Genomic DNA, 12,792 nt, shown 5'->3' with positions numbered 1-12,792 from the left:
CCCCGGCGAGAGAATCAAGGGGGAGGGGAGGGGGAGGGGAGAGAAGGGGCAGGGCGGGCGCCTAGCCACCTGTGCGTGATCACACACCTGCGGGCTCTTCCCTGCACCTGCTGTCATGAAGTGTGGCCCAACACAATCAGGTTTACGCCGCCTCTTGTCATGCCTCGTGCCTGAGATGTACCATTAGGGATTATTTCCTTTGGGCTGTCAGGCTCTTATAATTGGGCTGCCTCCCCTCCCCACATTTGCTCATCCAGCACTCCCTGCTGGAGCAGTGCAGCCTGGGGGGCCACTCACACAGCTGTGCTGGGGAGAAGGGACTAGACTAGGGGCACCCACCGCGCGGGCTCAGCCGGCCCCAGACCTGGGCCTAGTGCTGTTCCTAGACCCCGTCAGGCCCTTTCTCCAGAACTAGAGCTCTGGCTCCTTGACCTCCCACCCCGCCCCAACAGTCCCTCTATCTCAAAAGCCAACCCTGGGCTGGGGTGAGTCCCCACCTTCTGCAGCCTCCTCCCTGTCCCCTTCAGGTCCTGGATTCGGAGAACCTTCCCTGCCCTCCACTCAGCCCCAGAGCTGATGCAGCAGTGACTTGCTACCCTCCAGCCCGGCCGGTCAGGTCCTGCACGCTCCCAGCTGCCCCCTCTGACCCTCGTGACTGAAGGGACCCTCCCAGCCACCGCCGGGCTTTCCATGTCCCAGTGCTCCAGAGTCTGGCCCTTCACAGCCTGACTTCACCTCCTTTCCTGTGTAAGTGGTCCCGTGGGGCTATGTCAGGCCCTCCCCAAGCCTCACAGGGCGAGCCCAGAGCCTGCCAGTTCCCAGGTCCTTGCTGGGAATGTTCCATCCTGACATCCTGCTCCACCCAAAGGACACTCCACCCCTGGACAGATACCCACCAAGTTTATAGACCTGGAAGTGACCCAGGGCTTTCCTGTGTGGCTGCACTGACCCCTAGGCCCTGGGGATCCACTGGAGAATCCGTAGCTGGGGATGTGGGGAGGCCAAACCCAGATGAACCTCTTCCAGGAAGTCCTCCCTAACCACCCGGGAGCAGCTTGCTCCCATGCACTCGGGTCAAACTGCCCATGTGCCCACCCCTTTCTCAGTGTGGCTGGGGCCGCCGTGGCTTCTCAAGGAGCTTGGGGCTCTTCAGAGTGGAGGGAATGGAGATGCTGATGCCATGTCTTCTCTTGGCAGGAATCTGGGGACCCTCTCCCCAAGTGTCCTAGGATTTGCAACATTCTTCCCACCCATGGATGTCAGAGGAGCCCCTACTTTGCTAAGCTTGGCCACGGGTTCTGGGGTTGTGGAGATATGGTCCCTCAAATCTCACATTCTATTTAAAAAGCACACAAAGAAGCTAAGAACTGGGGGCTGTGTTCTGAGAGCAATAAAGGACTGAGAAAATGGGGGGGGGGGTGGGTAAGACCGGAGGCCCAGGCCTGTGGAGCTGGCTGTGGAGAGAATGAAGGATAGATAAGTGTCCTCCTTAGTGCTAGGGGAGCAGCACATACAAAGGCCCTGGGGTGGGAGACCTGCCTGAGCATGAGGGTGGATAAACCAGCTTGGGCTGGAGTCTGATCGACCGTCTTGTCTGTTCATGCGCACCCCGGGGCCGTGAGGAGCTTGCCAGCTTCTGTACCCCCACACGAGGGGCAGCCTCCTGACCCGCAAAGCCGACGTGGAGCTGGCACTTGACTGATCTGCTCAAGACGGCCCAGCCTGCAAGGGGGAAACTGAGGCCCAGAAAAGAAAGGGGTCAGACCAGAGTGGCACTGGGGTCCTCTGACCCCAACCAGCCTGGGATCTTCTGCTCACTGATGCCTTCCAGTCCAGCCTGTGGGGGGTGGTGAGACCAAGGCCCAGATGGGGAAAGGGTCACGGTCAGACCCAGCCTGGCTGGTCCACGTGGCAACTTCCACAAGCTGCAAACAGGTGTTTAGCAACAGCGATAGCAGATATCATCCAACCCCAAAAAGGAAGGACTGGAGGCCCATCCCTCCTAGGAAGGGGGCAGGGGTGACATGGTCACCCAGCAGCCTCATGATCCCTAGACCATCAGCCCAGGATGCTCCCATCTCCTGTGGCCCCTCTGCAGCGGGGCCCAGGGGCACTGCCACGGGCTGGGGGGTGGGACACACACCCCTACCCTCTGGGAGCCTGGGGTGGAGGCCACTGGAAACAGTGAAGCCCCTTCCCAGAGGAGGTGACAAGGCTGCGGGGGCATGAGGGGCCCATCATCTTCGAGGTTTTAGAGGCTTTTGATCACGGCCCTTGGTCCAGTCAAGATTTCTGGAGATGAGGAGGCAAGAGCTGATTCTCAGAGAGCACGTGCCTAGGGAAACCCACTCATTCCAGGCACCCAGGTCTGGGCTGGCTGAGGGAGGCAAGCCGCTGGGAAGAGAAACGAGCCCAGGGTCTCCACGGGCGTGGGACACAAACGTGGTGGCAGCTGTGATTCCTACCTTGGGGCGGGCCGGCACCATGGGAACGATGGTGGCGCGGGGTGGTCTCCTCAAGGGGGCAGATGCTACCAAGGAACAGGCCCTTGCCCTGGGCCCCCCCAGAACTCCCCTCTCCACCCCGTGCTTCTGCCACTCACCCAGACTCAAAGTCTGCAGGGGTGGGGGGGGGGGCGAGGGCCCATCTACCCCACCCAGGGCTCCCACAGTGGAGGTGAACGCTGCCTGCCCGCACCTTTGTTCCCCCGCTGGGCGGCCCCTGCAGTGCTGGCAGAGACGGTCGTCAGCTTTCTGGAACCAACCTTAAGGCAACACCATATGCCCTTTGATTGCTGTTCCTTCTCCCTCTTCTGGCCTGGAGCCTGGCCGGGCCCTGAGGAGAAGGGCCGTGCCCAGAGAAGCAGAAAGGCCTGCCACGCGGGAACACTCACCCTCCGCCGCTTCTCCGGGGCTCCCTCACGTGGGACCGTGCTCTGCAGAGTGTGACTGCGATGCTGTCCTGCCCACAGCACAGCCAGAGCACCTGAGCCCAGACTACAGAGAGTCCCAGGGTCGCTGGCTACCGCAGCGCTCGGAAGAGGGTTCCCACAGACTCTGCACTCTTTAAAAATAATAGCAAGGTTTGGGCAACCCTCTGGGTCCCCTCCCTCTTGGGGAGCTCTGTACTACTCCCCGAACTTCGCTTTGCTGCCCACCAAAAATAATAATAGCAAGTTTCTTTGCGAATGTTTGAAAATTTCTTAAAATGGAAGTTTTAAGAGATCGTTCTCCACTGAACTCCAGAGAACGCAGACTCAGGCCATGGGAAAGATGTTTCCCTCGTCCTATGCAGGGCTCTCGGCCAGGGCTGTGGACACACGTGGGCATGTGGGGAGGTCATGACATCTGGAAGGGCTCCTGGCGCAGAGTGGCCGGGAGCCAGGACAGCGGCCCACACTGTGAGTGACAGTCCCACGCAACGAAGGCCAGTACTGTGCAGAGGCTGACGGCGCCCCTGCTGAGAAACCCTGCAGAACTGAAAATGCGAAACCTACCCTGGATTTGACAGGTGTCTACACCACAGCCAACATTTATGGACAAACACAGAGATCTCACACCCGGACGAGTTTCCCACTATCGCTGACGGGTGAAAAAGCCACTGAGATGTCCAGAACGTGACTTCTCCTTGTTATCAGCGGAGCCGCACATGTCCAGAACCTTCGTCGACTCCCGGGGTGTGGCTGTGCCATGGGAGGTCACAGGCACGGAGCAGACCCTTAGCGATCACCGTCTGCAGGGAAACAGGGCCCTCAGCCAGCCTCCTTAAACCCTTCCTACCTGGCTAAGGATCTCTTCCCCCCAAGGGGGGAGGCCACTCCCTCACAGGTAGCCGGCAGGCGCTCAGTACTGGCTGTTGGGAAGATAAACCAGTGTAGGACGGAGTCTCCCAGCGATTGAGTGTGGGGTGGACAGAATGGCCGCCAAGGCCAGCTACATCTGGAAGCCCTTTGCTTTCGGTGACGAAAGGGCTGAGATTCCGGCTGTGGGGGCGCATGGGCTCGTGGGGCAGTGGGGCCCCTCTGGCACTGGCCTGCCTGGTGGCCACGCCAGTATGCCTGTGGTCCCCACGTGGTGATGCGGTAGGGCGCGACAGGCCACAGGCTGAGCCTTCCCAGCCTCCTGAGCACACCTGCCGGCCAGGTGGTCTCAGCCTGTTTTACAAAGGAGCCCAGAGGTATGAGGTCTGCCTCCGGGGTCCCTGGAACTCTCTGGCCCTGCTGCGGCTTCCCCCCCCACCAGCCCTGGAACACATCTCAGGGGAAGAAACAGACCTCGGCAGGTCAAGAAATACTTGCTTTCGGGCTTTTTATGTGGCCTTCAAAGCACTTTGCAAACAGGGCCTCCCAGTCATTTGGACGAGGAGGCCTAGGGACAGACGGGGCGGGTCCAGGCCCGCTGCAGCGCCAACTGGGTCCCCTTCTCCCTCCTAAGCTGTGCCCCTGCCATCCCAGGCACCAGGAGCTCCCACCGTGGGGGCGGGGGGCCTGATCTAGGTCCCGTCATCCTCCAGCACCTCCACGTGCTGGTACGACCTCCAGGCCTGCAGGTTGCAGCTCTTCAGGACGGCTCCCAGCTGCTTCCCAGGCCCCACCTCGAAAGTCTGGGGGAACTCCGTGCCCCTCTTCCTCTCGTAAATGGCATGCATCGTCTGCTCCCACTTCACCGGGGAGACCACCTGCCGCACCAGCAGCTTCTGGATGTGTCTGGGGTGCATGTATCTGTTCCCGTCGACGTTTGAGTGGACGGACACCAGAGGCTTCCTGACACCGATCGACTTTAGAACTTGTTCGAGGGGCTCCAAGGCCGGCTCCATGAGGCGGGTATGGAAGCCCCCGCTAACGGGCAGCATCTTGGTGCGCCTGAAGTGATACTTGGAGGAATTCTCCCGCAGGAACTGCAGCGCCTAGAAGGAAAAGAAAGGAAGTTTTAGCCAAGGACATCTTAGGAGAGGAAATGCCTGGCAAGGCGGCCTCCACTGGCCCCGGTCCTGCGGACAGAAGATGCTATGGGCACATCCGCACGCTTCACCCCGCAGACAGCTGCGAGGACGGGCTCCCTTCCCCTCTTTTTTCCAGTACAAACCAGTTGTATACACGGCGGCCCGGAAATCCTCCTCTGGGGCCATGACCCTTCACACAGCCCACCCGGGCAGGTGACCCCGATGAGGCTGAAAGGCCGAGGCTGGGGAGCGTGTCCACCCCAGCACCCCACTCCCATTCAGCCTCTCGCCGTCTGTCATCCACAAAATGAGCACAATCTCAGCGGCTTCATGGGGTTGCTGGGAAGCAATGGGACGGGAGGTGTGAAGGAGTCTGGCAACATGAGAACACACGGTCTAGTGCGAGTTTTCAGTTATAAGCCCGCCACCCTGCACAGCTTCTAACAAGCCCGTTTTCTTACTACGGCGTAACCCTCGAGATGAAAATTCTGGAGACTCCAGGCCTCGTGTCTTTCGATCAGAAGCCCCTCATCTGAGCTTACTCTAGAGAAGAAAGGAGCTCTGTCTCCTGGAAGCCAAAAGCCTTGCCTTGAAGGGCGTCTCAGCTCAGACGGGGCCTCCCAGGCTAAGAGGCCCAAACTTGGCCCTGTTTGCAAACAACATAATTCACAAATATTTAAAAAAATATTAGATATTCTTAAGAGATCCTAGGCCTCCAGGATATGGCCTGGGGCCTGCCACCCAGATGGCCCTTCCCGCCGAAGGGCTTCCTGTGGCTGTCTGTCGCCGTCTCTCCGGCCCTGCCTCTGGCCTGTCACCATCCGCAGCGGCGCGGGGGCTGGGCCCGCTGTTCCCAGGAAGACGGAAGGTGAGTCAAGGTCCCAGCGGCTGCCTAACCTGGGGTGATTGTGCCTTGCCTCTCCGTGCCTCAGTTCCCTCATCTAGGAAAGGGGGAGCACCCTAGTTATCTCACAGGTTATCAAGGTAAACTCTGGCGCCCAAGTGCTACGTGACGGTTAGCAACTGTCTTGTATGCCGAGCCCATACAGGTCCACTGGGAAAAACCATGTGACGGGATGGCTGCATGTGCCTCCAGAGGGCAGGAAGGGTTCGGATGTCCGACTGGATGGCACTTGTTCACCCGTCTCAGTGGGCCCTGCCCTGCAGGAGGCCAAAGCATCATTTCAGCATCTCCAAGTGCTTTCCACGTTTAAGGCCTCTGGACTCATCCTGCCCACATCCTAGGTGGGGCCCACAGGAGTCAAGGCCAAGGCCACAGCCTCGGGGCCCAGGAGGCAGAGGCCAAAGGTTTTTTGTCCCATCATCCGTGGTTGCAAAGGGACCCTCCTGCTTAGGGAAGCCCTGCCCTCACCTGAGCTTTTTGCTTTGGCACCGAAAGGCGAACGCTGAGAATCCGAGGGGTCGTTCACCCGCGCACCCAGCTGTCTGGGGGCTGCGCGAGGAGATGCCAGCCCTTGTTTGGGGCCCCTCCCCACCCACTTCTGGGGTTTCCAAGGCCATTAATGGGAACGAGCAATGAGCTCCACAAGCAGCGTGGGGCCACTGTCACCCATCTTCCCGTCCTCTCAGGACTGTCACAAGAGAGACTCGCTGGTTCCGAGGAGATTCACACAGACACCGGGCAGACGGGCAAGGCCTCATGGGATGGGAGACGGAGTACAGTCGAGTGGACAAGGAAGAATGAGGCAGACTGGAGCTCCGTTCTGCCGCCACCATCTCTAAGCTCTAGCCTTTCGCTCTGCCTCAGCTTCCTTGTGTATAACACACGCATGGGACTCCCTCCTGGGGAGCACCAGGACACAAGCAAGGCCTATAGGACTCGAGTGGTGTAGACATGGGCCTTGCAGCTGTAGCCCCTCGTGCAGGATCTAGCATGGACTCACTCAGCATCCCGGGGCCAGGACCCAGCTGTCCTTTGACATCAGCTGGTCGCGGCCTCCCTGCTGGGGACACCCCCTTCCCACAAACACACCCTCCACACACCATTCCCGGTGTCACCTCCTGAGGCCTCCTGGCAGCCAGCCTGACCCCTACTGTGCCCCAAACACACAGTCACCCGTTCCTGGCTTATCGGCCCATGTCCCCTCAGTGCTTGTTACAGAGGAGCTGCTTGAGAAATGTCTAGGGAAGCGTGAATGGAAGGAAGTACAGAAGGAAAGAAAAAGAACTTGAACTTGGATAAAAGCAGACCCCTAAGACAAGGCACAGTGGGGCGGAGTAACCTAGCAGGAATGGCTCCTCCTTTTGCTAAGGGAGCAACCAAAGGTTGTGAGAACCCCAGAATTTACTACAGGAAGGCCCTGGGGATCATCTGGTCCAACCCCTTTACCTTCTAGGAGGGCGGGGTGATTTGCTCAAGGGCCTGGCCTATGCATGGTGCAGTGGGGATGGCATCCCAGCCTCTTGCCTCCCTCTGCAGGGCTCGCCCCACCCCTTGCCCTCAAATACTTCCCACAGACCACAGCTTGGCAGAGCACCCATCACACCACCATGGGCTTCCTAGTGTGGGTGGGACAGTTCCAACATTCTCTGCGGACTGGGGTTTAGGAAGGCTGTTCCCATCAGCACCAACCTCCAGGTGTCCTGAGATCACCCTGCAATCAGGAAAGAGGTAGTTGGCCACCTCGCACACGGGGTTCTTTATGCCCAAAGTCTTGCAGTGCTCCTGGGCTTCCAAACACGCAATGTTGAACTTGGACCGAGGCTGGCCGAGGACAGACAACATCCCACTGGGGACAGCTTCCGACGCTTCCTGCATGGCCTCAGCTCGGACTTTCACTGCATACAAACCTATCCAGAAAGAAGTACATTTGGAAAAAAATCAGGGTATGTGAGGAAGGTGGGGGAAGCCCAGAGCTGTGAGACGAAGCGCGAGTCCACACAGCGTGCTGGAGAAGCGGAGGCTGGTAGTTATCAGCAGTCCCCAGGGCCACGGTTCTTCCCACCTCTATCTACTTTGCTGAGACGGCACCACCATCCTGAGAGGCGGGCGCCGTCCTTGGCACTATACACATGAAAACACGGAGCTCGCAGCCTTCAAGCTGGCTTGCTGTGGGACGGGGCCCTTAGCCAGGTGTGATTTTGCCTCAAGGCAAGGTCTGGGGTGCACTGTGATTATCACAACAGCCGAGTGTGTGTGTGCGTGGGGGGGGGGGCGCAGGTATGTTTGCTACGGACATCTGGGGGAGTCAGGGATGCCGCCCCACATCCTACAACGCAGGGCCCCACCACCAAGTTAGTATCTGGTCCAAAACGTCGACATGCTGCCGGTGAGAAAGCCTGGTGCGGGGAGCGGGGTGCACAGGAGCAGACTCTGAGCCACATACAGTGTTTTGGACAAGGCATGACCTTTCCGGTCAAATTTTCAGTGAGCAGAATGAGGATGATACTAATCTGCCTGGATTGTTGCGAAAACTGGGAACGAAAGTTTCAACACCACAGGAGTCCCCTACATCAGGCCTTACTGCCGCCACTTGGAGCTGGAGAAGCTGCGGCTGCTAAGGGCAACTGAAGAGCAACGCAGGGCCCTGGCCGCGGCTCAAGTGCAAGGTGAGAGGTCTGTGCCCGGGGCAGGCAGCTCCCACGATCGTGATGTAAGAAGGCCTGTGACGACTGGACATCTGTCCTCCCGGTCCTGGGTCCGCTCCCTGGGGGAGGGGATGACGGGGCCAAGGAGAGGTTAAGGGACTAGTCCAGAGTTTCCTGGGACCACAGAGAGGCTCTGAGGGCACGGCCTGCTCCCCTCCTCTAACACATCTGCCTTCCCTCAGCACCTACATACATTTGTACTGGACTCTTGGCCCCTTACACAGACAGGGAGCAAACGGCGGAGCAAATACAATGACGGCCTGAGGTACGAAGTAGCCGAGAACCCACAGCAAAGTGGAGAGGGCACGGGGAAGTCCTCCCGTGCAGGCATTAACAACTGCAAAATGTCAAGTGAGAAAACACAGGACATACACAGGCTCTAGCTCTGCATTTATGTGTGCAGAAAACTATGTGTGTATAAAACAGTTTTATTCGGAGATGTGCATATGCAGCATTTTTTTTTTAGCATTTCCTTAACCATGCTATAATGCTGTTATTTTAAAAACACTGAAGTAAAAAAAATAAAACACTGAAGTAAAATAAATACATAAAATACAATGTTTCAAATATGTAGTTCACTGGTAAACCACCAGCTTGCTCTAGTTTCAAAGCTTTCCCTCCCTCCATAAAACACCCCATATCACTCCCATCTCTCCTCTCCTCTGCCCTCCACCCCTGAAACCTCTAGCTGCTATCTCTGGATTTGTACATTCTGGACATTTCACACAAAAGGGGCCTCCTCTCTCACCGAGCAGGCTTTGAAGGCTCATGTAGGTAGTGGATGGGGTAGTATCAGCCCTTTATCCCTGTTACGGCTGAAGGACACTCATTGCACGGACTGAGCATGATTTGTTTTGATGAGGGGTATCTGGGCTGTTTCCATCTTGGAGCTATTTTGAATACTGCTGGGAATGTTTGTGCAGAGGTTTTTCTGTATGGACGTATGTTTTTATTTCTTAGGCATATTCCTGCAGAACCACTGGGCCGTATGGTAGTTCTGTGTGCAACGGCTTGAACCGTCAAACTGGTTTCCACAGTGGCTGCACCATTTTACACTCTCTCTAGCCACGTCTGCGGGTCCTATTTTTCTTTCCTTTGTAAGCTTTTTATTTATTTATTTGGGGTGGGGGAGAACACAAAGGGAGAGTGAAAGAGAGAAGCAGGCTCTCCGCTGAGAAAGGAGCCTGATGTGGGACTCGATCCCAGGACCCCGGGATCATGACCTGAGCTGAAGACAGAGGCTTAACCGACGGAGCCACCCAGGTGTCCCTGAGGGTCCGATTTGTTCACATTCTTGCCAACACTTATTATTATTCTTATTATATATTTTTTAATCGAAGCCACCCTAGTGGGTATAAGGTGTGGTTTTGATCCGCACGTCCCTAATGATTAGTAATGCTGAATATCTCTATCTCTTCGCATACCTGTTGGCCGTTTCTGTATATCTTCTCTGGAGAAAGGTCTGTTCACATCCTTTGCTCGTATTTAACTATAAGCAAAACAGTTTAACTGGTTTCACTATGAGCAAAAATCTTAAGTGAAACTAGTAAGCTCGTGATCAAACGTTCATTTCCTTTTTCACTCCATGACTATCTGCCGGCCATCTGTCATGTGACAGGCACTGGTGCTGTGGGAGTGGACTGAGAGCACCCAGGACAGGGTGGGGGACAGTCAAGGAAGCAGAGTTCAGGAGACTACAAAAGGAAAATCCCCGAGGAACCCTTCAGGCTTAAAAGGGATTCAAGGTGAAGTCTGGTCCTCCCAACGTCATTCTCACCCATGTGCTCCCTTCTCCATCACCTGAGTGGCTCCAGAATTATTTTTGGCAGTGTCCTTAGTCCCCAGTGAACCCAGCAAGAAAAGACCCCGGCACCAAACCAAACCCCTTCCTGTGTACCTTCAGAAAACTCCATGGCTCCAGCAAACACTAGGGCTGTGAATTCTCCCACACTGAATCCAGCAGCAGCAACACAGTTCTCAACCACCTGTAGTGACAGACGCAGGACATGAGGCCAAGGTCTAGGGGTGGGGGAGGGGTTCGGTCGGGGGCTCTGCACTGCAAGCTGGCAGGGTGTTCAGAGGCTCAAGGAGCCAGGAATAGGGAGCCACCAGCCTGGTGCTCTGGCTAGAAGAGGACACAAACAGAAGTGGCCTTGACAAGCCCTGAACCAGCACTTTCACTGATGAGGAACTTTGCTGGCGAGTTAAAGCCCGCTGCCTGATTCTGGTGGAGCCCTGTCTCCAACCCAGGGCTCTGGATCCTTCTGTCTCTGCCCTGGAGATGCCTCTCAGGCCCAGGGGGCCGGAGGGAGGTACACAGAGGAGTGACTCAGTCTCTTGAATTTGATTCTTAGCTTGGGAAAGTTCCCTAACTTCGAGCCTCGGCTGTCCATCTGCGGGTTGGGGAAAGGGCAGGACCTACCTCACAGGGCTCCAGGGATGACACCAAAATAATGTCTCTCACGCGCTTAAGCACAGACCTGGCCGAGGGTAAGGGCTCCGTGAATGCCACGACCACCACTTCACTAATTCTGTTACGTGTCCGAGTCTCCTTGCCTCACCCACAAAGTAACTGTGTTTCCCCAACGCGGTTGTGAGAATGGAGTGCAGGGTTTACAGCAGAAGCTTCACGTTTACTGTTCTGATATTATCAAATGATAACAGCCACCAATGCGCACCTTCAAGTGCAGTGACATAGTCACACCATCCTCTTAATGGGCCCTCATTCAAGGTTGGAGTTCATCCTTCTAAAATCATTTAGTAACAAATGACTGAGGATCATTTAAAATCGTTCAGGGGCGGGGCGCCTGGGTGGCTCAGTGGGTTAAAGCCTCTGCCTTTGGCTCAGGTCATGATCTCAGGGTCCTGGGATCCAGCCCTGCATTGGGCTCTCTGCTCAGTGGGGAGCCTGCTTCCCCCTCTCTGCCTACTTGTGATCTCTGTCTGTCAAATAAGTAAAATCGAAGGGCATAAGGAGGGCACTGATGGAACGAGCACAGGGTGTTATATGCACCCGTGGAATCACTAACTCTACCTCGGAAACTGATAAAACGTTACATGTTAATTAACTGAATTCAAATTAAAAAAAAGTAAAAAGAAACACACACACAAAATAAATAAAAATTTAAAAATCGCAGCCCAGGCTCTGTAGGTGGGACATGCGACTCTTGATCTGGGGGTCGTGAGTTTGGGCCTCAGGGTGGGTGTAGAGAACAGTAGTAATAATAATAATAATAATAATAATAGTAACTTTAAAAAAATAAGTAGAATAAATCGCAGTCCAGCCCAGACTCCTCAGCCGCTTTCCCTGCTGTTTTCCGCTCTGCAACACCGCACTTAACACGCCCAGTCGTTCACACCGTGTTTTATTCACCAACCCCCTCCCCTAACTCGCGGGCCGCCCCAGCGCCGCGCCCCCCGCTCCCACCTCGGCGGGAACTCGACAAGCCTCCGCTCACTGCGTCCCACGTGGGAGCGCGCGCCTGGCAGGCGGGAGCCCGGGCACAGCGCGTCCTCCCCGGCGGGCGGCGGGGCGGCGGGCCTCACCGCGGGCTGCAGGTGATGCAGCTTCTCCACGGCGGCCAGCGAGGCCACGAAGACCGCGGGCTGGCAGTGCGCCGTGCGGTCCAGGGCCTCCTGCGGCCCGTGCAGGCTCAGCTCCAGCAGGTCGTAGCCCAGCACGCTGCGGGCGGCGGCGTAGAGCTCGCGGACGCGCGGGTAGCGGAGCAGCCCCCGGCCCATGCCCACCACCTGGCTGCCCTGGCCCGGGAAGAGCAGCACCGAGCACTGGCCCGGCGGCCGCCGCGCCGCTGCCTCCCGCGGCTCTTCCTCCGTGGCCGTGGCGTCTCGCAGCAGCTCCGCCACGTCCACGGCGCGCGGCGGGGGCAGCGGGAAGTCCGCGGCGCCGCGGCGGCAACCCGCGCCCCAGCCCCGGGCCCACGCGGCCCGCGCCACCCGCAGGATCATGGTGAGGCAGGGGCCCTCCGCGCGTTACCGGGGCGACGGAGGCCGGGGGGGCGGTGGCGCGGCGCGGTCCCTGACGCATTTCCCGCCGGGCGGGCCGCGGCACCCGGGGGCGGGAAGAAAGGTTCCGCGCCGACGAGTTCCGGCCCCAGGCGCGTAGGGAAACCCGCGCAGGAGCGAGGAAAGCCCGCGCGGCCCCGCCGTCCTCCCGCAGATCCTGAACGAACAGCGAACTCAGTGTCTCGCTCTTTCCACCTCGCCTGTGAGCGGGTTTGAGAC

The 12,792-nt window shown here is 57.6% G+C and overlaps 1 protein-coding gene across 2 annotated transcripts; it reads right to left on the bottom strand.

Moving 5' to 3' along the window:
* Positions 1-3,320: 3,320 nt before the first annotated feature.
* Positions 3,321-12,563, bottom strand: LOC111157679 (malonyl-CoA-acyl carrier protein transacylase). 2 transcript variants are annotated; one of them, XM_022519298.1, is made up of 4 exons: positions 12,097-12,563; positions 10,448-10,535; positions 7,535-7,752; positions 3,321-4,905 (listed from the first exon to the last, which is right to left on the bottom strand). In XM_022519298.1, the coding sequence occupies exons 1-4, from the start codon at positions 12,514-12,516 to the stop codon at positions 4,492-4,494; spliced, it is 1,140 nt and encodes a 379-aa protein (XP_022375006.1). In that variant the 5' UTR covers positions 12,517-12,563; the 3' UTR covers positions 3,321-4,491. The 2 variants fall into 2 exon arrangements, with proteins under 2 accessions (XP_022375006.1, XP_022375008.1); XM_022519300.1 differs by lacking the exon at positions 3,321-4,905 and adding an exon at positions 9,975-10,039 and having other exon boundaries at positions 7,693-7,752.
* Between the last annotated feature and the right edge of the window lie 229 nt (positions 12,564-12,792).

Source organism: Enhydra lutris, unplaced genomic scaffold (assembly GCF_002288905.1).
Source record: "Enhydra lutris kenyoni isolate GAN:26980312 unplaced genomic scaffold, ASM228890v2 scaffoldscaffold55, whole genome shotgun sequence".
NCBI lineage: Eukaryota > Metazoa > Chordata > Mammalia > Carnivora > Mustelidae > Enhydra > Enhydra lutris.
Note: the sequence above shows the minus strand (reverse complement) of the source record. Positions and strands in the feature narration are given on the sequence as shown.